At 45.7% G+C, this 27,975-nt stretch overlaps 2 protein-coding genes across 2 annotated transcripts in view; both read left to right on the top strand.

Annotated features, from left to right (window-relative positions):
* LOC310810892 (nectin-2) overlaps nt 1-6,347 on the top strand; it is a 61,278-nt gene extending 54,931 nt beyond the window's left edge. The window contains exons 7-10 of the mRNA XM_083678795.1: nt 2,781-2,907; nt 3,124-3,181; nt 3,551-3,637; nt 4,430-6,347. Coding sequence (XP_083534921.1) covers nt 2,781-2,907; nt 3,124-3,181; nt 3,551-3,637; nt 4,430-4,639 — 482 coding nt within the window. The 3' untranslated portion in view covers nt 4,640-6,347. The remainder of the gene's footprint in view (nt 1-2,780; nt 2,908-3,123; nt 3,182-3,550; nt 3,638-4,429) is intronic.
* A 17,824-nt stretch (nt 6,348-24,171) lies between these two features.
* The window catches only part of atp1a3b (ATPase Na+/K+ transporting subunit alpha 3b), a 21,663-nt gene continuing 17,859 nt past the window's right edge, over nt 24,172-27,975 (top strand). Inside the window, exons 1-2 of the mRNA XM_083678999.1 lie at nt 24,172-24,382; nt 24,516-24,608. Of these exons, the coding sequence (XP_083535125.1) occupies nt 24,603-24,608 (6 nt within the window). The 5' untranslated portion in view covers nt 24,172-24,382; nt 24,516-24,602. The remainder of the gene's footprint in view (nt 24,383-24,515; nt 24,609-27,975) is intronic.

Below are 27,975 nucleotides of genomic sequence, written 5' to 3'. Positions count from 1 at the left end.
AAAAACAGGCTTATCTCCGCTCGTTACACACAGGAGATGAGAGATGCGGAGACGCTGCAGCTTTGGGCTGCCGTATTACGGGACCAAACAAGCGAATCCCCAAATTACGGCAGAGCGGCGGGATGGGAGGATGGGAGGCAGAGATAAGGGGAGGCAGGGATAAGTGCAGTATGGCCGAGAGCAGGCCCGGTCAACGAGTAGAGCCCAGATGAGTTTAAGTATGGATGGGAGTGAGAATCCAGCATGTTAACCGTAATCCCCTTTGGGAGAGGCAGCAACACACACAGGAAGAGAGGGATGTTGTGTTCTCTTCTTTCATCCCCTCAGTGTGTGATCAGCCAGTCTCAGCCAGGAGGGGAAATCTCCCAGCCATCATCTGGAGATGTGCTAATCTCGCTGCTAGTGTTCTAGCCCTGGGCTCTAGGGCTGTGGCAGTGTTCTAAAAACTGTGGTGGTGTTCTGAGAACTCTAGAACTACAGTATGTTCTAGGGCTACAGGGTTATTCTAGAAGTACAGCATGGCAATGTTCTAGAGGCATAGCATTATTCTAGAACTACAGTATGACTTGCAGTATTATATTGCTCTGTCCTCTCTCTATTCAGTTTGATTAGTTCTGGTCCTGGACAGTATAGTGCTTTCTAGAAAGTAGTGTGTACAGGGATAAGCCTGTGTTGTGTGTCTGTGTGTGTGTGTGTGAGAATGTCAATAGGAGTGACAGAGTTATGAATACAGGATGTTCCTGCCAGCCTGTGTGTGTGTGTGTGTGTGTGTGTGTGTGTGTGTGTGTGTGTGTGTGTGTGTGTGTGTGTCTTTCCTCTGCCCGCGTCTGGCTGAATTTATTGAGCCCGTCCTTGCCGGAGCGCCACGCCAGCTTGGAGAGCGGTGGCGGAGCACACACTCCTGCCGTCTGGGATATTTCATTAGTGCAAGACATGGCTCCCATCCACAACAACATAGAGGGCACGATCCCACAGTCAAGTCACTCTCTCACACACACACACACAGGCTGCATCTCAATACTCTGTTGTGGTGTCATCGCCTCCCATCTGAACTCATCTGAGATGAAGGGTTTATAACTGAAGAGAAGGAAACGTGGTTGTTTCCTACCAGGTATTAGCTTTGACCTCCAGTTTTATCACAGCAGAGAGAGACACAGACACAGACACAGAGAGGGAGAGAGAGACACACACACACAGACACACAGAGAGAGAGAGACACACAGACACAGAGAGAGAGAGAGACACACAGTAATCAAAAGTGAGAGAAACTGGCAGAGAGGAAGAGGACAGAGGGAGAGCAGCCATCCGAGGCAGGAGGAGATTACTGGTTCTTCGTACTTCATTGCTGGAGTTATATGGAGGCACAGCACCACCATGTGGCGGACAGGCTGTACTACACCTCAATGACATCTTGGGTACCATAGAGATACTGTTGTGTCGGGTACTCTCCTCTCTCTCTCTCTTCTCCATACAGTACCTAGACAGCCTTTTCTCTATATGTCATAGTGCAACTATAAATCAGATTTTTTTTCTCCAGGCCTATTAAAGTCACATATTAAACATGTCACGGTCTGGGTGATTATGACTTCATAAATGTCTATGTGAAGTACTCTGCAGCATTTTAAGAGAGGCTCGGGGGGTGGGGGGGGGGGGAGGGAAATGTACTCAGTTCATCATGCATTATTATTATTGAATTCATAGTTTTTATAGTTGTACTGGAGCTGAAAACATGAACTCAATTATAGAGGGAAACTGGAGCAGAGAGCTTTTGCAAGCTTGTGGACTGCAAAATAGATTTTAAAAAGGAAGGATTTTGCATCTCAATAACATTTCTTTCTTTCATTTCCTTGTCTCCTCTCCTTGATGACCATACTTTAAACATGCTCATCTTACTTTGAAATCCTTTCTCATCTGTTGTTCTGAGGGAAAGCAGATGAGGAAAGAGGCATCGTAACACTATTAGGCCACATCTGTAATTAGAAAACTAGCAACATTCAATCATGGCCCATCCAATTACTGTTCCTGGGTTTCTCCTCCTCCCCTTCAAATGAGCTCAGCTCCTCGTCGGCCTTTACCTCCCCCTCAGTAGCATAACCTCCTGGGAACTGTGGTTTCGATAATGAGCTGGGTCACACCTTCAGTCAACTTCTGTGTGTGTGTGTGTGTGTGTGTGTGTGTGTCTTTGCGTGAGTGTGTGTATGATGGAAGAGTGTGTGTGTCTGTCGAGCGCCTGTCTTCTCTGTAATCCTACTGTTAATACCGGTCACGCTTCATTAGTGGAACCTTGATGCCTGACTCCTCTGGTTCTGTTAATAACCCATGTGACTTCATACTGAACACTAATAAAGACCTTTCCTTTGTAGCAGCACACACACTTAATTCCTTTATCTCATTTTTGTTCTTGCGCACGCACACACACAATTGCTCAGTATCTCATTTTTGTTCTTGCGCACGCACACACACAATTACTCTGTATCTCATTTTTGTTCTTGCGCACGCACACACACAATTACTCTGTATCTCATTTTTGTTCTTGCACACACACACAATTATTCTGTATCTCATTTTTGTTCTTGCCGGGACACACACACACCAGAACTATTTGGTTGATAATAGGCCTGCCTCATTACTGTTTGTCAATATTACTCTGGTACTCAACCAATGTAAATTTGATATTGTTATTTATGTTCTCTCTCCCTATCTCCCCCCGTCCCTCCCCCCGTCCCTCTGCTTCGTCTTTCTCTCCTCCCCCTCTCTCTCTTTCCCTCCCTCTCTCTCAGGTACACGTCTGCCAATGAAGGGTGCAACTACAGGCAGCATCATTGGAGCGATCATCGGGGTTATTCTGCTCATTGCCGTCATCGGCAGTGTCATCGCCATGGTCCGCAGACACCGCAACAAGCAAGAGTGAGTATCTGTGTGTCAAAGTCAAACGTGTGTGTGTGTGTCTGTCATCTTTCTGCCGAGATGCATCTGTCTGTCCCTCTTCGTCCTATCTGTCTGTTTACCTGTTTTCTCAGTCAGTTCCTGGATGCATGCTGTGTCTCTCGCAGCATCTTGATGTGATATAACAGTAGACTAACAACACAACACAACGCTATGTTTCTCTCTCTCTCCCCCTAGTGGTCCACCCAAACACAAGCCCCCTCCCCCCAAGAAGAGCAGCAGCTCCACTGATAGGGTGAGTGTTGTCAGCAATGGGATGTCATCAATATGGGACAGGTACCTGTCTGTTCAAGGTCGGCTGTGACGGGAGATGGCCTGGTCTGAATTGAACCTTCAGGCTAGTCACGTAGTGTATTTGCTCTGAAGGGACAGGATCAGAGTAGGAAATATGGAGAAGCTCCCTCAAGCTTGTTTTAAGACGAAGTGGAGGCCTGCATATGGCTTACATCTGTATCTGAAAACTATGAAGAGCCAGTGGCTTGGGCTATAGGTGCTTTCCAGAGCTGGTATCTCAATTATGGCCTTAATCTAAACTGTTTCATATGTTCAGATGTTATCACCTACTAGATGCGTTGTGTGTGTGTGTGTGTGTGTGTGCCTACAGCTAAACACCAGTCATGACCATGTGTCAGGGAGTAGACCTGAGGAGCCCCATTACTACACACCCAACCAACTTGACGAGCCAGTCACGGTACGAACACACACATGCATGAACATGTGTAATATAACTATATAGATCTGTATCTTTGGGTTGTATAAAACTCTAGGCTCTATTGCCTCAAACACTCAAATATATAGCCTTAGGAAACACTCACTGAACACTTTATTAAGAACACTATACTAATACTGGGTAGGGCCTCCCTTTGCTCTCAAAACAGCCTCAATTCTTCGTGCCATTGATTCCACAATGACATGATTGCATCACGCAATTCCTGCAGATTTTTCGGGTGCACTTTCAAGCTGTGAATCTCCCGTTCTACCACATCCCAAAGGTGTTCTATTGGATTCAGATTCAGTGACTGGGAAGGCCAGTGAAGAACACTGAACTTATTGTCATGTTCATGAAACCAGTTTGAGACGACTTTTGCTTTGTGACATGGTGCATTATCATGCTGGAAGTAGCCATTAGAAGATGGGTAAATTGTGGCCATGAAGAGATGCACATGGTCAACAACAATACTCAAATGGGCTGTGGCATTCAAGCGATGATTGATTGGTATTAACAGGCCCAAAGTGTGCCAAGAAAACATTCCCCCACACTATTACATCACCACCACCATGAGAAGGTGTAAATGTGTTCCTAATAAAGTGCTCAGTGAGTGCATATTGTGTATCAATGAATAATTCATAGTACATTGTGGTAAATAAAGGATAAACTAGATAAAAATGAATAAATCATTAAACCAATTGCCCTACTTGCATGGCCTATTTTTATCGTATGTTACCATGAAAACATGTTTGTGTTTTTTCTGGTTCATATCAGGACCTGGATCGTTACTATGACGATGATGAGGTTGCAGAGGACAACAGGATTGGGCTTCACAACTCTAGTGCCCCCTCTGGCTGGGATAATTCGGCTGAGAACGAGGTCCTGCCCCCGTACGTTTACCCAGCCAATGAGCACGGGGAGCAGCCTCCCGCATCCAGCGTGAACCGCGAGGGCAGCTTCATGTCCTCTGCCATGTTTGTGTAAGGAGGTGTGTGTGTGCGCACGCATGTGTGTGCGTGCATGCGTGCATGTGCAGACTTGTAATGTGTCCTGGTTGTCGTCGTTGCCTTTTAATCAGAGACTTTGAAACTAGGTGATTTGATTCTCTATAGTAGACAATCGGTACGTGACTTGAAACCAATATTGTTGTGGTCCTGATGAGAAGCAACAACCAACACTCCGACCCTCAAGAAACATCTTTGTGCTGTATATACTGTATCGCATCCATCTTGATATAATAAAACAACAAACCAACTTCTTCACAAAAGCCTACTACTGAAAAAAAGAAGACAAGAAACTGTTAGGTGAACATCAAACACCATATAGTAGTACTAACGTAAGGTCTGTCAATAGCCATGATCATAATCTGTACAGTTGGCAGGGGTTTAATCCCTGCAAACCGCCGCTGCAAGCCTATAATATGCTGAATGTAAAGGGATTGTCAAAGAATTGGAATTGCATAATTGTGACGTGCCTGGTACTCATGCTTTTAAAGGGGAGGTGGGGTCCTGCTGTACTGTTGTTTAACTGCCGTGCGACACAGGCTTGGAACTCATGTTGCATGTTGTGGTTAATGGTTTTCCAACAACCTGGTCAGGCACCAGGAAAGCAACAGTACATGTGGACGGTTCCCCTTTTACAGTGTCTGTCTGACTGTACTGGTTCGTATTCCCTTGTCTGTCTGTGTTGTATCATCTCTCAAGTTAAATTTGACATGTCCCATTGAGTAGTGGAGCTGTGGGTAGAATATGGCCCTTTGCACAGATCTGGGATCAGTCTACCCTCCCTGAACATTACCCTTTTAAGATTTAGGCAGCACTGAGCATTGGGGAACAAAGTAACACTGATTTGAGATCAGTGTGCTGGACACCGGCTTCGGGGTGGTCAGAAGGTGAGATTTACCCAAGATGCTGATCTCAGATCAGCTGTTTTTACCCCATCATGGTTGTGGTAAGGATTGGGGATGGGGGTAAGCTGATCCTAGAGGTCTATTCCACCTGGAGCCCATTAAAGCCATAATACAGGGACCTGAACAAAGATCAAATCATGTACATTGACAATCATTTTTTGTATAGTTGATGAGGGAATATCTGTTACATTTAACATTGAAATGCATGGCTGTATAGGCTGATGATTTGTCCCTGTTTAGCCACATGCTATGGTACAGTACAGTATGTTGCTTGACTAACCACATAATGTACTCTATAAGCCTATGTTGGGGTAAATTCCATTTCAATTCAGGAGATTAACTTTGATCCATTCATTGACATTAGCTTTGTATGTGTATGTACTTGCAGTATGATTTTACAGTTGATCAAATATATACATTTCACTTCCTGTATTGCTGGTTGAAATGGAATTGACCCCAACCCTGGTATAGAGTAGGCCTACGCAAATGTCCAACAGTGACAGAGTTGACTTTTTATGCATCATCAGGGTTCGCTTCTTCATACAAATCACTCCATAAGACCAGAGCTGTGCCCTTCTATGTAGCTGGTCAGTGTGTCTCTTTAATAATGTGAATCAAACAGGGGTTTTTTTTTTTTAATGAAGAATGATTTTGTCATTACACACCTTTTAAACATTATACATTTTACTGTTATTGTTCTTTTTACTGCGCGTGTGTTTTTAAAGCCGTGCTGCTGATGTCCTTCTGATTGTTTTATGTGATGAATAAAAATGTAAACAGTGAGGACGGATTTTGGCCAAGTCATTCAAGGTGCGGCTCATATGGCTGCGGTCTCTGTTACTATTTCTCTCCTGTTAGGTTATTGCAAATTGTGGACTGCAGTCCATGCAATAGTCCAGAAGAGGGCGCTCTTAGGTCTGAGAAGAGAGACTGCTGTAGCTATAGAGGGAGGCCTCAGTGCACCCTTCTTTTCCTTTCCCCTGAATCATCACTGCTACTGGGTTGATTGTGCAAATCTCACTCTCTCTCTCTCTCTCTCTCTCTCTCTCTCTCTCTCACTGTGTCTCTCTCTCTCTTTCTCACTGTCTCTCCACTTTGTCTTCACACACTTGAATTCAATGTTTCTTTGGCTAGGTCACTTGATTATGATGTTCACTATTATTTATACAATCACAGAAGAATACACACACACACACACACACACACACACACAGAGCTCATATGGTGGGGACTGAGACATAAGACACTGTAGCAATAGACACGTTGTCATTTGTCACGACCAAACCGTTTGAAAACTGATGACATCACAGCAACTATCCCACATCTTGCTCTTTTTAAGAACACATTTCTAAGTGCTGTATTTGATCACCTTTCCCCTCCCCTATTTCCCAACCTTAACCATGACCCAGACCCTAGCTAAACTGTGGCCTAAAACTAGGTTACATCCATGTCAGGTCACATGGTCAGAAAAACCCTTGGCACTAATTGTACTAAACACCAGGCCCTGTATCATGTTTGAAGAAGACGACACACACATGCTGAGGTCGAGGCTTTGCTGCTACGAGCTTCATCATAACTGTGCATTCTCCCTCTCAGCTCTGCTGCTGAGGAGGATCAGGGAGAGAATCAGCAGTCTGGTCACTCCCACAGGCAGACACTCAAAGTTACAGAGAAGCCTAGGGAGCAATGAGTTTGCACAACAATACTTCATGTCAAACACTTTGCATAGGCAATATTCCAGGGAAAGGTGACATTTTAATCGAATTACTTTGTACCCATTATGTAATGAACAGTCAATCATATTACCAGGGATAATTCTGGTGTCCAAGCAAATACGAGAAATGATTAGCAAAAGTGGTTATTATGCTGTACTGAGTACTGGGTAATACGCAGGCCTACTACTACCTTGTTACAGGGTAATTATTTAGGACGTTTTACTGTAATTATCTTGGTATAAGGTCTCTAAGAAGACACTATCGCTCTTATGACATATATGAATGGATATGTGGTACGATACTACTTGACTGTTCTTGTGCTGGGTCTCCTGACTTTAAGTTACAGACACAGTATATTGATATGCACAATATACAATAATGGATCAATGTAATTATGTCCCGGAAAGTCTTGGAAATGTGCCTAAGACTTATTATAAATCTTATGTTGGCTCTGTCTATATTGAGTGATATTGATATTGATTGTTATTATAGTGTGGTAATAATGCACTGTCATTGGGACTAAACCCATGATATACGTATGTCTAAGCAAATACAATAAAATGCATTAAATTAATAAACTGGACAGCGAAACAAGGGAGTGGTTTTCACAAGGCAGGATCAATGCCAGCTAAATGTCCCTAAATATTCTGCAACATTTCTGTGATTCCTTGCTAATGAAGGAATATATGCTCAAATAAACATGGCACCATCAAGGGTGTAGGAGTCAGCTGGTGGGGCTATGGGTGGCCTTGCGGAGGAGTACTTACTCTGGTACACTCCAATCAGTCTTAGGGCCCTTCAGACTGATTCTGAATCCCAGTGTGACTGCATTGCCTTACGACAGGTGTCATCATTCTAGCTCTACTCACGTAGCTTGAACAACCTGTCTTGTGAGACAGATCAGTGTGGACAGAGTCACACTATCTATTGTAAGACAATGGTGTGAATATGGAGAAACTGCATTTCGTTAAACAACCAAGAGATAAAAACCTGCTACAGTAACTACTAGCCAGGAGAAAGCTTTTCTTTTCTTTACGACGTGGCACAATTGGGCACAATTGTCCTGATCCCTTCAGCAACCCATAGATAAGTAAAGCTTTCTTTAGAAACCAGTTGTTATCTATTTCCCTGTGTTATCCAAGTCAGCTGGCTAACCTATTGACCATGCCATGTGAGCTACCACACAGGTAACCCAGGAACTAGTCTGGGTAAAGATAAACCTGTCACTCCTTCACTGGTGCTAATCTGTCTAAAAATAGAAGAGAAGAAGCAAGGGATTGAGAGAGGAGGGGGATGGTGTGACCGAGAGAAGAAGGGTGGACAAGGGAGAGAGACAGAAACGAGACTGCCAATCACACAAGTGGACACATTTATAGCAACACACACACACACACACACAGACATACACACAACGTGGAGTCACCTGCAGCCTGATGGACACACACTCCTCCAATCTCCCTCATCATGTGTCTGACTATGATGAGCATTGTCACCTGTATGGTGTTGACTTGGTTGGTGAGTACACACGTAGGTCTAGGATAGTGAGAACACACACACACACACACCAAGTGGGCTAAGATTGGTGAGTACATACACATAGGCCTAGGTACAGTCTGACAGAACCTGCAACAGGAAGACACCCGGATAGTTCAGGCCTCTGGGGATACAAAATGGACGACACAAATTCCATTAGTTCCTGCTGGTGGAGTTTTACGGTATCCATTTTCTTTGTGTCTTGTCCAATTCTTCAAATTGACTTGAAAAGCAAAGGTAGAAACACACACAAACTGGGAGCAGCTATATTGTAACGACCCTCTGTAAGGCCCATTAGCAGTCTCTGCCAAGGGAGTTAACTGTCTTGCTGTTGTAGCTAGCGCGGCCGGTTTGGAAGCGGAAGATTGCGAGTTCGATACCCGCTTAGGGAAAGCTGCTCTACCCCGCCGTTCGCTACACTGGTGTCAGAAGTGGGATGGCGCCCGTGAGGCAATCGGAGAGGCGTGTCCACGTGAGTGAAGCGTGAGGCCACGCTCTCCTGAACGGAGGGGATAGTGTAACGACCCTGTGGAAGGCTGTGCTATCTACAACACCAAGAGAGTTAACTCCCATGGCGGAGCCACTAACGGGCCTTACACAGGGTCGTTGCAAGATGTATTAATCTTCACACAGTTGCTAACGTGAGATATGGAAAGTGGTTTCAAAATATGACAGAAAGATGAATGAAACCACAGTTTTCTCTGATGTTATCGCAGCAGATAGCATGTAAGAGGCTTGAGCACATTTGTATCTTTGTAGAGAGCACTATTCCAGCTATGTGGGCTCACACAATCAGCCACAGCATACGGTCTATAAGAGGATGAAACCAACACATGGCTGGACCCCCTGGGGGGGGATTGTGTGTGTGTGTGTGTGTGTGTGTGTGTGTGTGTGTGTGTGTGTGTGTGTGTGTGTGTGTGAGTGTGAGTGAGATAGATAGTAAAGAATCGAGATTGAGATTAAGTAAAAAGGTTTAAGGAGATTATAAAGTGTCCACTATAGAGTCTCCTTGTGCCTATCCCTCCATCCTTCTCTCTTTTTCTCTCCATCCCTCTCTCTGGCTCTGCTCTCTCTGACCCCAGACTGGAAGGACCCGTTGTGTGAGAGGAGGACAGGAGGAGGAGGAGGAGGAGGAAGGAGGGCCTCACACAGACCCAGACAACATGGTGAGTGAGACACAATAGAGACACTCCCGATAAGAGGGTCACTGGATGAGAGAGAGAGAGAGGGGGGGGGGGGGGTAGGGATCAGAGAAACAGACTTTGGAGTGAGTGGAGTGAGAGAGGGGAGTGAGAAAGATAGAGAGAGAGAGGGGGGGGGGAATTGGCTTTGGGGATTAGACTGGGGTTGGAGGTGTCAGGAAAACATGGCCGATGGACAGCTGGAGTGAAATATAGCTGTGGTCTGGCACTGGCTGATTGGTTCATGCTCTGAGCTGTAGCAGCCAGTCACTACTATTGTTTGCCATGAGAGTGTTTGGTTTGGCTGTAAAACATTGATCGATGTTACAGTGCATTGTATCAGTGTAGTATTTTCTAAAGGAAAAAAAAGGGTCAACAATGTTGATAGTGCACATTCCAGAAACATTCACTCAAGTGGGTGATGCCATTCTCACACAACTCACAATCTGATTGGCTCCCACGTCCCCCAATCATATGCGCTTGGTGATTGCCAAAAGGTTAGCACGACTTAATAAGGCAACATGCTGACAGCCCAGCTGGCTAATCTAGTGGGCTGCTTTCCCTCATCAACCCCCCACCCCACCCCACCCGCCCACCCCCACTCTGCCCCTCAAACACCTCACAAATACACTGTAGATACAGCATACTGGAAATGTATGCAGTAAATATCTCGCACATACTGTCTAAAAACCTAATCGGTGAAGTAAACAATCATCAATTAGGATACAATCATAAATGCACATAGCTAAGAATCGAATTGGCACACAAACACACACTTTACTCTGACTGACGCAGGACAAATATTCATATCCCACCATGCAGGCAGATTGATTGGATAAATAGATCTGATAGGTCTGTAGTGGGTCGATGCGTGACAGAACATCACTATATGGGGTCGTGACCCCAGCTGTGCCAGCGGGAGTAGGGTTGGATAGGGATAAAACTACCCATAGTAGACCGTAACACTGATCAACAGTGAGTCAGTTTTGTGTTTATCTACCTCATGGTTAAGGTTAGGATTAGGACAAGGTAGGCGGAACCTAACTCTTTACCTAAGGGGAATGTCTAGCCCGGAGCACACTGTAAATGTACCTGGAGGAGGACAAGATCTCTCTGTGTGCCATTTAAAAGCTTCCCCTGGGCTGTGGAGATGCCAGTTGGGGAGAATGCATGTTAATATTTAATGCTAGAATCAGGTTGCATCTGCTGCACTTGCCTACATAAGGTCTCACCTTAACTGTCTCTAGACACTCCCACTTAAAGAGATGTGAATGATACACGTCCAGTAACTCTCTCCTTGTGTAGGCCTTACCCTTAAATGGCCTATACCCTTAGTTCACGAACCGACAAATGATAATTAAGTACAGTTATATACATAATGTTGTACAATACATCCCTCTGAGCCATTCAGTACCTCTATATGTACAGCTAGGCAAAATCTCACACACACTTGGGCCCCAATTTGCATGTGCAAAAATGTGTAAAATTGGGGCGAAGTTGGCCATCTTTACCTTCATATTTCTATTAGATCCAGTGTGAAATAATCCAATGGGAGTTTTGAATACTGCGTCTACCGTTTCCATGATATGCAATGGAACTGTTTACAAAAACTCTGATTGAACAATTTTTTTTTTTTTTTTAAATCAAACAACAATAAAAATCATGCTTGAGAGTATTCTGAGTTGTAAGGTATTTTTTTGCTCTACTCAGCACTGTTTGCAGAAGCAAATTGGGGGCCCATGCTGTATAATATACTCACTATCACTCATTGAAGGAAGGAAAAAGAGAGAGTGGCAGAGGAAGGCAGAGGAAGGGAGGTATGAAAGTCATCAAATGTTTCTCCCCTCCAGCATCTTGTATATTTTCTTCATTCGCAGTTTGTTTGTTGAGCTTTCTACTCGTCCTTCATTTCTCTCCATCTTATCTTCCTATCTTCCATCCCTCTTCCTCTACCTCGTTCTCTCTCTTTCCTTCCTTCCTTCTCTTTCCTCCATGTTTTTTTCGGGAAGAGAGAAACAATGCTAGTGATTCTCTTAACAGCCCAGCAACATGCAGGTGCTCGCCCTCCAATCACGCTGTGCTGAGTCCCAGCTCTCATCCAATCAAGTCACGGTATGTCCCTCCTCTCCTCCAATCACAGGCTCAGGCCAGCACTGCAGATGCAAAAAGTGGACATACACTCACTGAGCACTTTATTAGGTGCACTTTATTAGGAACACCTGTACACCTTCCCATGGTGGAAGTGATGTAATGGTGTGGGGAATGTTTTCTTGCCACACTTTGGGCCCGTTAATACCAATCAATCATCGCTTGAATGCCACAGCTTTATTTGAGTATTGTTGCTGACCATGTGCATCCCTTCATGGCCACAATTTACCCATCTTCTAATGGCTACTTCCAGCATGATAATGCACCATGTCACAAAGCAAAAGTCATCTCAAACTGGTTTCATGAACATGACAATGAGTTCAGTGTTCTTCAGTGGCCTTCCCAGTCACCGGATCTGAATCCAATAGAACACCTTTGGGATTTGGTAGAATGGGAGATTCACAGCTTGAAAGTGCACCTGCAGGAATTGCGTGAAAATCTGCAGGAATTGCGTGATGCAATCATGTCACCATGGACCAGAATCTCAAAGGAATGTTTCCAACATCTTGTGGAACCAATGCCACGAAAAATTGAGGCTGTTTTGAGAGCAAAGGGAGGCCCTACCCAGTATTAGTATTGTGCTCATCCCCTCGCTAGGCAGGTAAATGCTCTACAGCCTATGTGGAAAGAGAACACCATATATATTTAGTGAGTTGAGTCAAGTGTTCTCTAAATAGGTTTGATCAAAAGTATGCACACACTGCTATTGCCTATCGATATACTACAGTATGTTGACAGAGGGAGGGGTTATAGGGCATTAGCTTAATATACCTCAGATATAAAGCAATTAACTGTATTTCTAGTTGAAGGATTAATGTCTCATGGGAATTACATCACACCAGCTGTCAGAGAACAATGGATGATGGATGGTCAGGGTTCATGATGAACGATGTGTCATTTGTCAAGTGGTTCTGACGTGATGTGACCCAAAGGAGTGGTCTTAGAGTAGCCAGGCATGCTAAATGAACCCTGCACTGGTTTGGGTTAATGAATCAGACGTGTTATCTGTGAGTAACAGTTAGAGTACATTAGCTAATGAGGTGTGTATGTGTTTGTGTGTGTCTTTCTTTGTGTTTGTGTGTGTGTGTCTTTCTTTGTGTTTGTGTGTGTGTGTGTGTGTGTGTGTGTGTGTGTGTGTGTGTGTGTGTGTGTGTGTGTGTGTGTGTGTGTGTGTGTGTGTATGTGTATGTGTGTGTGTGTATGTGTATGGGTGGGTGTTAGGTGTTCTCGACTTCTAATGCTGTGATACGTTACTGGCTCAGCACAACAAATAAGCAGAACATTTTGTGGTTTTAGCAATTTAGCTGAACCTAGATGTACTGTATGTCCCGATGTTCACCCCAATCAGACCAGTCATGTATATGAGTGTGTGAGTCTGTGTGTATCAGATACAGCCCTTCACAAAATTACTAATCCACCAAGCATTCTGGCATGCGGTCACCATTTATCAATGAGAATTGTAAGATTCCTAATTAAAGAATGACATATGGTCATTCATGGTGTTTCAGCTGGCCTCTATGTCATTTTCAAACAGATTGAGCTGTCAATGAAGCTCTGCCTGACCTTGAGCTTGCATTCTTAGCTTGAGCTGCTTCTGGCAGTGTGGCTAGTAGATAGCATTAGCATGGATGCCTGTCTGTTTCTACTGTTAAGCTGCTGCTGCTGCTGCTGTGTGTGTGTGTGTGTGTGTGTGTGTGTGTGTGTGTGTGTGTGTGTGTGTGTGTGTGTGTGTGTGTGTGTGCAGTGATGATAGCCCATCATAATGTGTGTCTGGCTGAGTGGACAGTATTGTCTGCAAGGCCATGGTGTAAATGCCACCGCATGTATTCCTATCCAAACTATTGTATAGTGTGTCAGTATTTCTTACACTAGGGAGTCTACTACTGTACTGTACGGGCCTCTGATGTGCTCCACTGTCCTCTATCACCTTGTTGAGGTTGTTTGGAAGGCCTGCTCACTCTGACATCACTCACATGCACACACACACAGACACACACACACACACACACACACACACACACACACACACACACACACAGACACATACACAAGATTCATAACACGTCTATTACAGTGTTAAGAGGAATGTGAAAAGCCCTTGACCTTAGGGTGTGTGTGTGTGTGTGTGTGTGTGTGTGTGTGTGTGTGTGTGTGTGTGTGTGTGTGTGTGTGTGTGAATGCGTGTGTGTACTCTACTCTATATCATTCACTGCCTGGGTTCCGGCGTATGATGGCATGTGTAACCTTGAGTGAGTCTCCTTCCTCTTAGCATTGTGGGACGGCTCTGAGCCCGGGAATTAGCCATACAGCCTTCAGGGTCACCCCAGTCACATGACCCTGCATAACTGGAGGAGGTTGCCCCGGCAACTGCCAACCCGCCCATCCCTCTTTCATCCCTCTCTTCATCACAAGACTCCCCTGTTCACAGATAGATAGACAAACACACACACACACACACACACAGAAAAGATGCTGGACTGTATGTGGGGTGTGTGGGTATTTGTGTGAGTGAGTGAGTGTGTGTGTGTGTGTGTGCACACACCAGTTGTGTGCGTGAGTGTGTATGTGTGTGTGACCAAGACACAAATAGCTGACCAGATAAAAGACGAGTGCAATTGACGCGCTTCAGTTAAAAATAGACTCGATGAGTCCATTCACGAGAGAGAGAGAGAGAGAGAGAGAGAGAGAGAGAGAGAGAGAGAGAGAGAGAGAGAGAGAGAGAGCAAGGAAAGGAGGAGAGAAGGGGGGAGGAGTGTGGGGTGGGAGGAGGAGAGAAAAGCCTGTAGAGGACACGAGAGGGGGCGTCATACAAGGGGAAAAAGTGCCGCAAAGTTGCAACATAGGCTTTTTCTCCCTCTAGCACTAGTGTGTGTGTGTGTGTGTGTGTGTGTCATTCCTGCCTACTCAACGTTTCTTCTCCCCACTCCAGGTGTTTCTATGCATATTTAATGCTTAACTAAGAGCTGCTACCTAGACTGTATTATCTGTTGATTTCTAAGAATGTACTATACTGTACGTCTTAATTCAAACCAGTGTTTGCCATAGAGTGTTTGCCATAGAGTGTTTGCCATAGAGTGTTTGCCATAGAGTGGTCATAGACTTTCATAGGGAGGTCATAGACTTTCATAGGGAGGTCATAGACTCTCAGTGGGAGGTCAGAGCTGGTAAGTCAGATGCAGACAGAGCGGGGAGGGAGTAGTGCAGTATCAATTACCCACTCACTCCCAAGGAGGGAACCGGGGCTGGGAGCCTTTCACTGTAATGAGCACACACCAGTCTCTTACTGTCACAGTGGGCACTAGAGAATAACACACACACACACATACACACACACACACACACTACTGCCAGACAAACATGCATACACATGTAAGCTCACACACACACACACATACACACACACACGCACACACACACACACACACACACACACACACACACACACACACACACACATACACATGCAAGCTCACACACACACCCACACACACACACACACACACACACACATGCAAGCTCGCTCGCACACACACACACACACACACACACACACACACACACACACACACACCATGATGACAACTGTCCAAGGGGATAGAGGACCTTATAGACACACACACACACACACACACACACACACACACACACACACACACACGTACACACACACACCCCCACACACACACACATCATGTTGACAACTGATAGTGGAGTGGTGCAGTAGAGAGGTACCGCGGCTGGGTGTGGTGGCTGGGTCGGGGTGACTGGGTGCAGTGATAATGATGATGTAGCTGACGGGGGAGGGGAAGGAGAGCAGAGGAGAGGGAGGAAGGTAGCCTAGCCTAGCGTATAGCGCCAGGCTAGCACTCTGTCAGAGTGACTCATTGGGCACACAGCAGCAGCAGCAGCAGCAGCATCAAGGGCCTTGAGACCAACCCACTCCCAGCACAGCTGAAGCATACACCCACTCTGTCACTGAGAACAGAATGGGGCCAGACACATGGTACAGCCTCTGCTGGGCTATAGGCTACTGTACCACTGCTGCTAATGCTGCTAGCTGACATTGACCAGTGGAGGCTGGTGGAGGTACCACTGCTGCTAATGCTGCTAGCTGACATTGACCAGTAGAGGCTTGTAGAGGTAGACATCAGAGGACGGGCTCATTGTAATAGGAAAGGAATGAGGAATGGTATCAAACACACGTGAGCCCTTACTTACAATGAGTCCGCCCTCCGATTTCTACCTCCGTCAGCCTCCACTGACATTGACACCTGCAGAGACAGGTCCCATGTTCCTGAGATATTATTACGGTACAATCTGTACTCTATAGAGAGCACGAGGTACAACATAGAGATGTAGCCTAGCTATAATTATACTCCTGGAAGAAACACTGGAAATAATTTAATGAACCCACAGTATACACAAGTATTGCAAATGGATTTGATTTGACTAATAGGTTACTGTTAGTAATGTGCTATAGAAAGACTAGCGGACCAGGTGCAATAAAGGAGAATGATATGGTTAGCACAGCCTCTGATAACATATAGCCTCTGCACTGAGATCTAATAGGAAACCCTGCCATTTAGATATTAGGTTAAAACACAGACTGATTCGCACTATAAAGCAACTCCGTCCAAAGCAGAGCTGAGATTGAAACCACTCTGTGTGAAACTCAAAGCTGTTCTTAGAACAAGCCTTTGTATAATCTTTTGAAACTTTTCATATCTGCCGTCTTTCTTCCCCCCCCCCCACCTTGATGTCCACCCTCCTCCCCTCCTAAATCCCTCTATTCTTATCCCCCTCTCCGTCCCATTCACAGTAATTCTTTTGCAATGTGAGAGTGGCGTGTTGTCAATTTAATCTGGATGGGATAACGTTTATATTGAGAGAGGGAGAAAGAGGGGGAGAGAGAGGCAGAGAGAAGCAGACAGAGAGGGAGAGAGAGAGAAAGAGAAAGAGAACCAGCTCAATCCTCTTAGTGTCCTCAACTGTGTCTCGTGACCAATCATCTCTTTATCTATCTACCTATCTTCCACTGTCGTTCTCTCTATCTGTCTCTCTCTATATCTCTGGTCCTGAACAAGGTGTGTGTGTGTCTGTGTGTGTCTGTGTGTGTGTGTGTGTGTGTGTGTGTGTGTGTGTGTGTGTGTGTGTGTGTGTGTGTTTGTTTGTTTGCATATGATCATGACAGAAGGAATACCCTTTATACATCTCCTCACTAAATACACTATGGATGGAAATGCCCTCTGTGGAGCAATGGAGAGCATGAAGGGGGTTGGGGATTCTCTCTCTCGTTCTCTCTTTCTCCTTCCCTTTATCTCTCTCCTTCCCTCTCTCAATCTCTCTCCCCCAATCTCTCTCAATATTCTTCCCTTCCTCTCCTCTCTCTCTCTCTCTCTCTCTCTCTCTCTCTCTCTCTCCTCCATCCTTCTCCCTCTCTCTGTGTGTTCTTCTCTCTCAGCCCCCCTGCAAGGTCGTTCCCAAGGACATCCTGCTTCCCAGCATCTCCCCTCTGATTGGCTGATAGGTCTTAAAGGGCCAACGCCCCGCTGAGCACAGTGCTTGTCTCCAGCTCTCCTACAGCGCTGTCTCTCCCATCACTCCTGAGGCCGTTTAGTGTACACCACACACACACACACACACACACACACACAGACACACACACACACACACACACACACACACACACACACGTGGCTCACGTCTACTCTGAGGCTGCTCACTGTACCTTACAAGACACACACTCAGAAAATGAGACAAAAGACACACGCACACACACACACACACACACACACACACACACACACACACACACACACACACACACACACACACTCAGGACATGCAACACACACTCACCAACACACACCAAACACCACCACCGTCTTTTACAATAACTGAGACTGACACATCACAAGCATAGCAGACCAGAATGTCACAAAGCAAACTGCTCCTAACTAACCATCAGATTACAAAATGGCTACCAAACAAACAAATACAGCCAAATAGTGATGTCAGAGAATAGCAGAACAGAATGGCGATAAGTGCTGTCGGTGGAATGGAATGGAATCCTAAATAGAATCTAGTGTTCAGTTGGTTCCTGTGGATAGCAGGTTGAAGCGAGTTCATTCCTCTTGAGCAGAGGTTGAAAGTTCACCTTCTAATCTGCTGAATAATCTTACTCAAAAGCCATTCTCCCCTTCATTCATCATAGCTAACGCCAAATAGCTGGGGCCAATTTGACATTTAGGCATTATACGCTTAAAAGGTCTGTGTTTTTTTAGGGATAAGCCTAATGGAAGCTAAAGAGGTTTTGTGTGCTTACAGTTGTAAACGATTGTAGGGGGACAATTCACATTCAGTATTCTCTGAAAAATAACATGGCTCGTATTGCTGCATCTGTGTAGATACTAGATGTAATCCATGTACTCAAAGCTATGAAATGTAACATCTTTTATATTATATTGGATTTTCCAAATGTTAGTGATTTACCTTAACACAGCAGAAAAGAGATATTCAAGAGGTAACATTTAAAAAAGGACACTCAAATGACAGAGTACACTCTGATCAAATAAAAATCGATGACAGCCAACAAACAGAAATATGTAAACATATGTGTTTGCCTCTTTTCATGGTGGAACGAGCTTCCCACTGCTGTCGTGACTGCAAAGTCACTACCAATCTTCCGCCGTAGATTGAAGACCCATCTCTTTAGGCTACATCTTAACGGTCCCTCCTAAAGACCTCTTCACCCCCACTACCCCCCTGTACCAGTTAATAAAAATCTTCTAGCATTGTGACTGCCTATGGCCCCTGATCCGAGCATTGATTACTTTATCTTATGATGACTGATGGATAGATGATTCACATACTCAAACAAATGTATTTGTTGTAAGTCGCTTTGGATAAAGGTGTCTGCTAAATGCCATAAATGTAAATGTAAAAGATTAAAACCATTGACAACATGTCACATTTCACGAGAAACACCTCTTCATGTCACCATTCAAATACACAAGTGTTATTCTGCTCTATGGCGAACTATTCAGGTGAACTATTGAAACGTGGCATCAGTAAACAGGGAGTGCTGCCGGCAGGGAGACAGGGGTGAAAGAGAACAGGTGCTAGAGGAGCGAGAGAACAGTGGAGTTTTGCTGCAGTGGTGGTTCTGAAAGGACAGCTACGGAAGAGGGGGAGGGGTGGGGGAGGGAGGGAGGGAGGGAGGGAGAGGAGAGGAGAGAGAGAGTAGGAGAGCGAGGCAACATGTTTTGGAACCAGCTGTACAGTTTAACAGCAGGAGGGAGAGAATGAAGGGGGGATGGGGTATTTGGGACAAAAATGTAGGGATTTAATTTCATGTTGTATTTCAGATTTGGGGGCTACCGTTGAGTGTGTGTGTGTGTGTGTGTTAGTGTGTGTGAATTAATCTATGTTGGGGCTGTGTGAGAGAGAAAAAGAGAGGAAGAAAGAGGAGACAGATAATGTGTGCAGGAGGCTGTGTGTGTGTGTGTGTGTGTGTGTGTGTGTGTGTGTGTGTGTGTGTGTGTGTGTGTGTGTGTGTGTGTGTGTGTGTGTGTGTGTGAGTGGCCTGAGTACACCGAGGATGTACTGTACCCACGGTGCTGAACACTCTCCGTGCGGCTTTGCTTCATTAATCGGATCGCCACTTTAGATCTCTACCCTTGACTCCTTGTGAATTTCCTTCCTCTCCCCTCCTATCCTCCCCAGCGGTCATCTGGCTTTTCCCTCACCTGTTCCTCACTCACATCCTCCTACCCCCCCCCCTCCTCCTCCTCCCCCTCCTTTCTCTCACTCCCTCTCCCCAGCGGTCATTCCTGTGTCTTTTCTCTCACCTTTTTTTTCACTCGTACTCTCCAGCCCTCTTCTCCTCCTCTCTTCTCATGACCCTTTCTGTCCTCTCTCATGTCTCTGTCCTTCCATAGCAACATATCCCTAATCTTCAGTCCCATGTCACTCTTTCCGTATCACTGTAATTACTTGATCCCTGTAGAATTATTGTCCCCCTCCCCTCTCTATTTCCATCCTCCTCTGTCTATCCTTTCTTTTGTTTTGTTGTCCTCTTCCCCTCCATCTCTCCCACCCTTTCCTGTGCCCATCCCTTCACTACCATTATTCCCTGTGCTCTCTCATTCTGTCCACCATCTGACTCAGTCTCTCGTGTGATCTCCCCCCCCCCCTTTCTCTTTTCATTCCTCTCTATCTGTTCTTCCCTTCCCTTCCCTTCCCTCCCCTCCCCCTGTTCTGGGCGCTGTGAGTGGAACACAGATTATGTCAGACATTTATAAAACCGGATTAGCTAGGATCACCTTCACACACACACACACACACACACACACCACACACACACACACACACACACACACACACACACACACACACATACACTCCATGACACTCAGACATGCTCCATGATGTTCTCACACATACTGTAGCATACTCAACCCAACACACACACACACACACACACACACACACACACACACACACACACACACACACACACACACACAAGACGTGTTCAAATGCAACCTGACTCACAGCCTTAAATATATGAACACACTCCTATACCCTTTACTAAATACACTATACATAGTCCAGTTAAATCACAGAAAGAGACTGTCATTAGGGGGAGAGGAGAAACAGGATGACAAAGTATTGTCCTCATCAAAGTCTTCCACATATCCAGTATCAGTGAGCATGAAATAGTGGCGGGTACCATATAATCTCTCCCCTGTCTCTCTCTCTCTCTCTGTCACTCTATCTCTCTCTATCTATTCTGTCTATTCCTTTATCTCCCTCTTCTTCCATCCCTCAATTTCTCTGACTCAGCAATGTGAGTCGGAGACAAGGTCACCTGATAGTTGTTGCTGTGGAGACCGAGAATAGGGGGATTTTTCACTCCCCCTCCTCCCACTGCTGCAGGGCAGAGAGAGAGAGGTAGAGAGAGAGAGAGAGAGAGAGAGAGAGAGAGAGAGAGAGAGAGAGATGGGAGGTTGGAGGAGTGAGAAACACGGAAGGGATGGCAGAGGTTAAAGAAGGATACTGGTGGTGGCCATTTTGTTTGAAATTAGCTAGAAAAACTTTATCAGCAGCACACACATGGTGACACAGACACTGTGCTGGATCATGACAGTGCAGCATAATCTTACATCAAACTCCAAATACTGAAGACATGTACTTTAATGCAATGTAGTATAATAATAGTAATAGTAATAGTAATCTAATAATAGATAGATAGATAGATAGATAGATAGATAGATAGATAGATAGATAGATAGGTACTTTATTGATCCCTGAGGGGAAATTAAGGCGTTACAGCAGCTCACATCACAGACAACAATAACAAAATAAAGTGACAATGGAATGATAGAATAAAATAGACATCTGAAACATTACATACGGTAAGAACAGTCCAGTATGATTTAACATCCCCTAGCCTGACTCTGATCACCCCGATCGAGCCAGCCGGAGGAGGAGTTGTACAGACTTATTGCGGCAGGCAGAAAAGATCTCCTATAGTGCTCCTTAGTGCAACGTGGTTGTAGTAGTCTGTTGCTAAAAAAGCTTCTCTGCTTTACCACAGTGTCATGTAGGGGATGGGAGGGATTGTCCATGATGGCCAGGAGTTTGGTCCTCATCCTCCTATTGACCACCTCCTCCACAGTGTCCAAGGTGACACTGAGGACAGAACCAGCTTTCCTAATAAGCTTGTAATCCAAATAATTACATTTATTTATTCATTTTAAACAGACTATGTGCAGGCTATGTGGTTTGATTATGAGTATGATATGTAATATGGGCAAATTACACTTTTCAAACTGCCTGTACTGTAATCACCATCCTGTCACAGCATAGTAAGGTTTACACACTGATCCTAACACATTGACCATCACTTTGATGTTCTAATTTCTATGTAATGGATGGAAGAGGTCTATGGGCCCCACTCACCATGAGCACATATCATAAAACATGAATAACCTTCATCTACTCCTCATCTTAGGCCCTTGTGTTCTATCTGGTCATTCTGAGGGGCCATCTCTGGAGTGCAGGGAAGGCAGCATACTGTTGCTGTGCATCTCCTCAGGGAGCTAAACACATGACTGTGCTTTCCCTTGCAAATCAACCATGGGGCTTCGTGTGTGTGTGTGTGTGTGTGTGTGTGTGTGTGTGTGTGTGTGTGTGTGTGTGTGTGTGTGTGTGTGTGTGTGAGAGAGTGTGTGAGAGTGTGTGTGTGTGTGTGTGTGTGTGTGTGTGTGTGTGTGTGTGTATGTGTGTATGTGTATATGTGTGTGTGTGTGTGTGTGTGTGTGTGTGTGTGTGTGTGTGTGTGTGTGTGTGTGTGTGTGTATGCAATGTGCTGCTGCATCCTCCACTGAATACATTTAGTGGGAAAACGCAGGGGGAAACGTGACAAAGTCCTGCAAAATAGCACTTCTGCATGTAGGCCAGCTGTCTCTCTTCCTCTCTATTCTAGCCATTGCCCCTCTCTCTCTCACACACACACACTATTCTTTCATACTGACATATCTCTGCATGTTTATCTGACTCTATCTCTTTTTATATTTGCCTGTGATCTCTTTCTCTTTCTCTCTCTTTCTCTCTCTCTCTCTCTCTCTCTCTCTCTCTCACACTATCTCTCTCCATTTCTCTCTTTCTCTCTCTTTCTCTCTCTCTTTCTCTCTCTCTCTCTCACTATCTCTCTCATTCTCTCTCATTCTCGCTCATCACTCGTTCTCATAAGAACATATCCCTTCCTCCTTCTATGAGCTCATCCTCTCCCTCTTCTCCAAGATCTGAGAGAGTTGGATGGGCGACACCTGAATGGTAGAGACCTACAAGCTCCCACTGACAGATCAGTGACTACCTCAAAGAAGCAACGCATAATGAATGAAACGGGACTCCTGTATGCCTCCACCTCTGTGCTAAGTGTTCAAAAACGTTCCCTGTCTTTGTTCCATTGTTGACTTAAAATAAAGTGTACAGATAAGAGTAGAAAGCCATGAAAGAGTTTCATACCGCAGTTACATTACAGGTTGGTTAGGTGCAGCACATGTCAGATGTAGTATGTAGCCACCGGCTATATAGAAAGCTGGTTGGGTGTGGCATATACAGCATTAGCTAGTTGCCCTTGGTTAAAAGCTATGTGGTCGGGTGTATCTGAGACTAGTGGCGTGGAGGCTGGTTGTGTGTAGTGTCTTCTGTTAGTAGAACTGTATCAGGGAGACGACTATCAAGTCATCATACATCTTTTTATCTAACCCAGCGGACAAGTTACTTATATTCCATCTCTCTCTCCCTCTCTTTTACACACATACACACAAGCATGCACGCTAGCACACACACACACACACACACACACACACATATTTAAAAATACTCATCTGAGCAATGGATGTGAGACATTATTTATAACCTTCACTTGAATCGATGATACAAGATCTCATCTATCCGATATCAGACTATAATTCTGGTAGACTGCCATAGTGTCATTGTAGTAGTCATTACTCTGCTCACTGTCTGACATGTAGTCCCAGGCCTAGGAGAGGTATTGGAGTGCAGTCACAGTGACATGCTTAGGACAAGACCAACAGACCAGAGACAGGGGTGGTTATCACATGCAATAAAGCACACACGAGCACCATTGTATAGTAGGCTATACATTCATTACAGATAAAACAACACAAGCACGACAATAGTATCTAACCTTGTGCGTCCATTTACACAAAATTTCGGCCTAGGGGCTCGCGATGCTGCTGGCTAACAGCCTTGGAATTCTGCAGTAAAGAAGGAGGGGCAGGAATGCTCTTCTATTGGCCGGTTTGGGAGATTTACTGTAGATGATTTGCCAGATAGCCCGTCACCGATGAGACGCTCGGAATTTCTATTGGTCACTTGAGTGGTCCGTGGGCGGGGGTTACGGGCCCTTAGTTTATCAGCTTTGCTGGAAATGGGCGGTGCGATCACTCACACTCACCGGCGCTTCTTCCATAGGCGGAGTGGTGTGGAGAGAAGAGAGGAGTACTGCGGCAGTCGGCAGAGCGGCGGAAGGAGATCAAATCCTAAAAAAACGGAGCAGTGCGGCTTCTTAGTTTCGCCGGTCTTTTACCGCAACTATCAGAGAGCAAGAGAAGGACCCGCATCCTCGCGTGATGCTCCGCTTGAGACCGCAACATTTCATTTGAAAGACGTTCAAGTGGGGGAAACAGACTGTAACCTTTTAGAGGTTAGAGAGACTATCAGTCTATTTCACAATTTAATCATTTATAGCTGTATTACCTGCTGGACTGGTGTTTTATCAGTTCCTTTTCGTTTACTTGAATAACTGAGCATAAATCTCTTTCTTACGTTTTCAAAAGGCAATACGTTTTGATATAATTCAACCTGAGGGGCTGACACCTCTCAAGCTTTGCATCACCTGAGAGGATAAGACCGACTGCGCCAACATGGGGGTAAGACCGGCGTTTCCTACTTTCTAACTGCGTTGACACATGAAGTAGCCTGTAAAGTGAGAAGTAGAGTCTTATAAAAAACCGTTTGATAAAGCAGCTACTGGCGGGCAAGGGCATCAGACAGACAGTGTCTTGTCGTTTTTCCCGTGGAAATCCCGAGTGTCGGAGTGACATTGACTCTAATGCGGATTTTTGTTTTACCTCACTCTCATAGACTGCGACAAATTGATGTGACGAGTAACCTGTGTTCTGTAGGCACTAGGAGCTCTGGCATAGGCTATAACTGCTGCAGTATCTTAATGACAAGGCGTAAACGTGATTATATTAATTGATCCATTGGCTGATTAAATAATCATTTAGCCCTCTGCCATGATGTCCCTTGCTGCTTGTTTCATTTATACGTCATAGAAATGAGGAAACAACTGCCCAAGTATATATCGCTACAAGAGGAGTAAATGAACTCGTTTTCGCGTTTGACAGTGTCACAGATGCATCAGTGGAGTTGAGGTTGGTATATTGGGTAGCCTACATTGTAGCACTTACTGAATATAACCTTGCCATGATAATCGGTTTATTCTGACTGTAGACAGTAGAGAGAGAGAAAGAGAGAGAGAGAGTGAGAGAGTGAGATGGGAGGGGGGTGGGGGGGTTAGGGTTATTTCAATGAGACAGTGTGTTACCAGTTTATGCATTTATTCATCTGTTATGACCCTGTATTTGCTGTTTTTACAATCGATGCTGCTGTGTGATCTAATGGGTACAGGATAGAAGTGACCCCCCAACCTCCCCCCCCCCATGTGCATTACTCCCATCCCCCAGTACAACATGTCCTCTCCTGCCTTGAAACCGCTGTTATAGCATCCTCATAGGATGCTGCAGTGGCGTAGGAAAAGTACCAGCGTCGGAGCCGGTAGGTTGTGGAGCATATTGCGTATATAGCCTATGGATGTGGAAGAAATGCCTCAGCGCCTGGTAGCCTCCCTGACCCATGCGTCATAATGCGGTTACCAGGAATAAGCGCTTCACCAGCTTATTTCCCCTTTAATTTGTGACATAACAGCGACTCGGTAATCAAACTCTGAACACACACACACACACACGCTAGATTAAAAAGATGTATATTGTGGATGCCGGATGATGACGAATTTGGGTTTGGATTTGCTAGTGATTCAAATGCACACAGAGGTCTGACTCCTCATACTGCGTCAAAGTGGGACGACAGCGCTACGGGCCGAGACCTTGGACAAAAATGTCTACCCAATACAAAATATCGATTGCTTTACACAATCAGAAGAATATCTAACAATTGCCTAGACTTTCCTCACAGTATTGGAAAGGCAATAGGAATTTAACTGTCAGTGTGAAGATTCTGCACTGTCGGAACATTCCGAGGCGATGATGCTGCGACTGGCTATTGCGCAATTTCTGTCCCATCGGCCTCTTATGGAATCAGAGTTATGACTAAAATCCCCAACTCGAATTTGGGGGAAGAATCAAGGTGAGGACATGACACTGCGAACTGATGGATCTGTATGGTCCTATAGATCTATTGATTGTCATTGCAGGGACACACACCGATACCGATCTATCCATGGCTTGGGCCTTGGAGGCATCTCTCTCCCGGCCGAGGAGAGCTACAAGGTGTCGAGACAGTGAAGCCGTCAATAGGTGCTATTCATTATAGTACAAATGTTCTCCATCACTAGAAACAGGCGGCACTGCGTCAAAAGGGATGGAGTGCAAACAGTGCTTACGCACGAACCGCTGCCTTGGTCACATCTCCTCCTCCCTCACGTTAACATTTGTTCTCTCCCGGCAAGTTGTTCCGCGAAGTTGCTCTGACGCACTGACGCTTGCCAGATGTCCGTCCCCAAGGCCGCGGGCGCATCGTGCGCGACGCGCCTGCTGCGTCAAAAAGGGGGCGGTGCCTTCGGAGTGGAAATTCCCTGTAAAGACTGGTGATAGGCTGACGCATGGAGACACAGAGATGCTTTAGGAGGATTCCAGGAAGTAAACTTGAACGGAAGTGGCAGAGGTCACTGGAGAAAGACAGACATATTGGCACACTATCTAAGGGGAATTGAGCTGTGTTTGTGTTTGTTTGTTTGTGGTTGCACTGATGCAGTCAGTGATGCTGGATGGAACCAGATGATACTTAGAGCAAGAAAAGAGAAGAGAGGGGCAGAGAGAGAGTGAGCAGGTGGGGTATAATACACGGACAACCGCTCTGTTTCACCTTCAGACACGTGAGGGAGAGAGAGAGGGGGCATGGTGAGGGAGGGAGGGGGGATGAGTAGTGACTGATCTGCAGGTGTAGAGAGAGAGAGGGGGATTGGAAGCGAGGGAGGAGGAGGAGTGGAGAGGGGGAGGGCTGTATCCTGTTACGGGATAATGACCCAAGCTCACATTACCATGACTCCTGTTTCCCTCCGCTCTGGGGGATTGGTTACCATGGAGACAGGAGGCAGATGGGAGGACTGGGGGGTGGGGTTGGGGGTGTCTCCACTCTATGGGACAGGATGACGTGAAGGCGGAGGGGGCCAGAGGTTAACGACAGGGGGTCATCACACGATAGATGGAGGGAAGGGGGGGGGGGGGGGGTGGGGGGTGGATACTATGAGACAGCCAGAGGTTGAATGCTTCAGTGAATGCACTGGATACCCCCAGAGGAAGGGCATTGTGGGGGAGGAGATGCTAGGACATACAGGGATAGCTCAGTGCAGTAGAACAGGGCTGGAGGCGGGTGGCAGGTTTGGTGATTATCCCCTGAGATTGGACACAGCTTAGTGGTGTGTTGGCCTTGCTTGCCTTTTCAGTATGGGAGAGAGAGAGTAAGTGTGCAAGTGAGCAGATGTAGGGCACATAGTAAGGGTGTAGGAGGTACTGCACCAGCCCAGCCCAGCCCAGCCCAGCCCAGCCCAGCCCAGCCCAGCCCAGCCCAGAGTTTGGTGCAGAGTGGTTGCTCTGTTCTCCCTCCTCACTCCTGCACCTGCAGCCGGATGCTGATAGGTTTGTGCAGTGCACCGAATCGCGACCGAGACATTCCGGTCATGGGAGGGAACCAATAGCAAAAGCCCGGTCAGGAGAGGTCTGACTGATCAACCGCACGGTCAAAAGAAAGGGATGTCTTAGGGGTCATCGGGATAAGGTCAAAAGGATAACCCTGGAGAACTGCTTTCTATTCTCATCCTTAATTGTATTGATAGTCAATAATCAATGGAATACCACAGTATTCATTTGGACTTTGTCCTCAAAGGCTTCTGTCGAAGGACACAGTGTGGTTGTTGGCCTTACGGCTCAGTGAAGATACATAGTCACTGTATTGCAGTCAGGGTACAGAGCATTTTCTTCTGTTCCTACCAGAACT

The sequence above is a fragment of the Argentina silus genome (genome assembly GCF_951799395.1).
Source record: "Argentina silus genome assembly, chromosome: 10".
Classification (NCBI taxonomy): Eukaryota; Metazoa; Chordata; class Actinopteri; order Argentiniformes; family Argentinidae; genus Argentina; species Argentina silus.
Note: the sequence above shows the minus strand (reverse complement) of the source record. Positions and strands in the feature narration are given on the sequence as shown.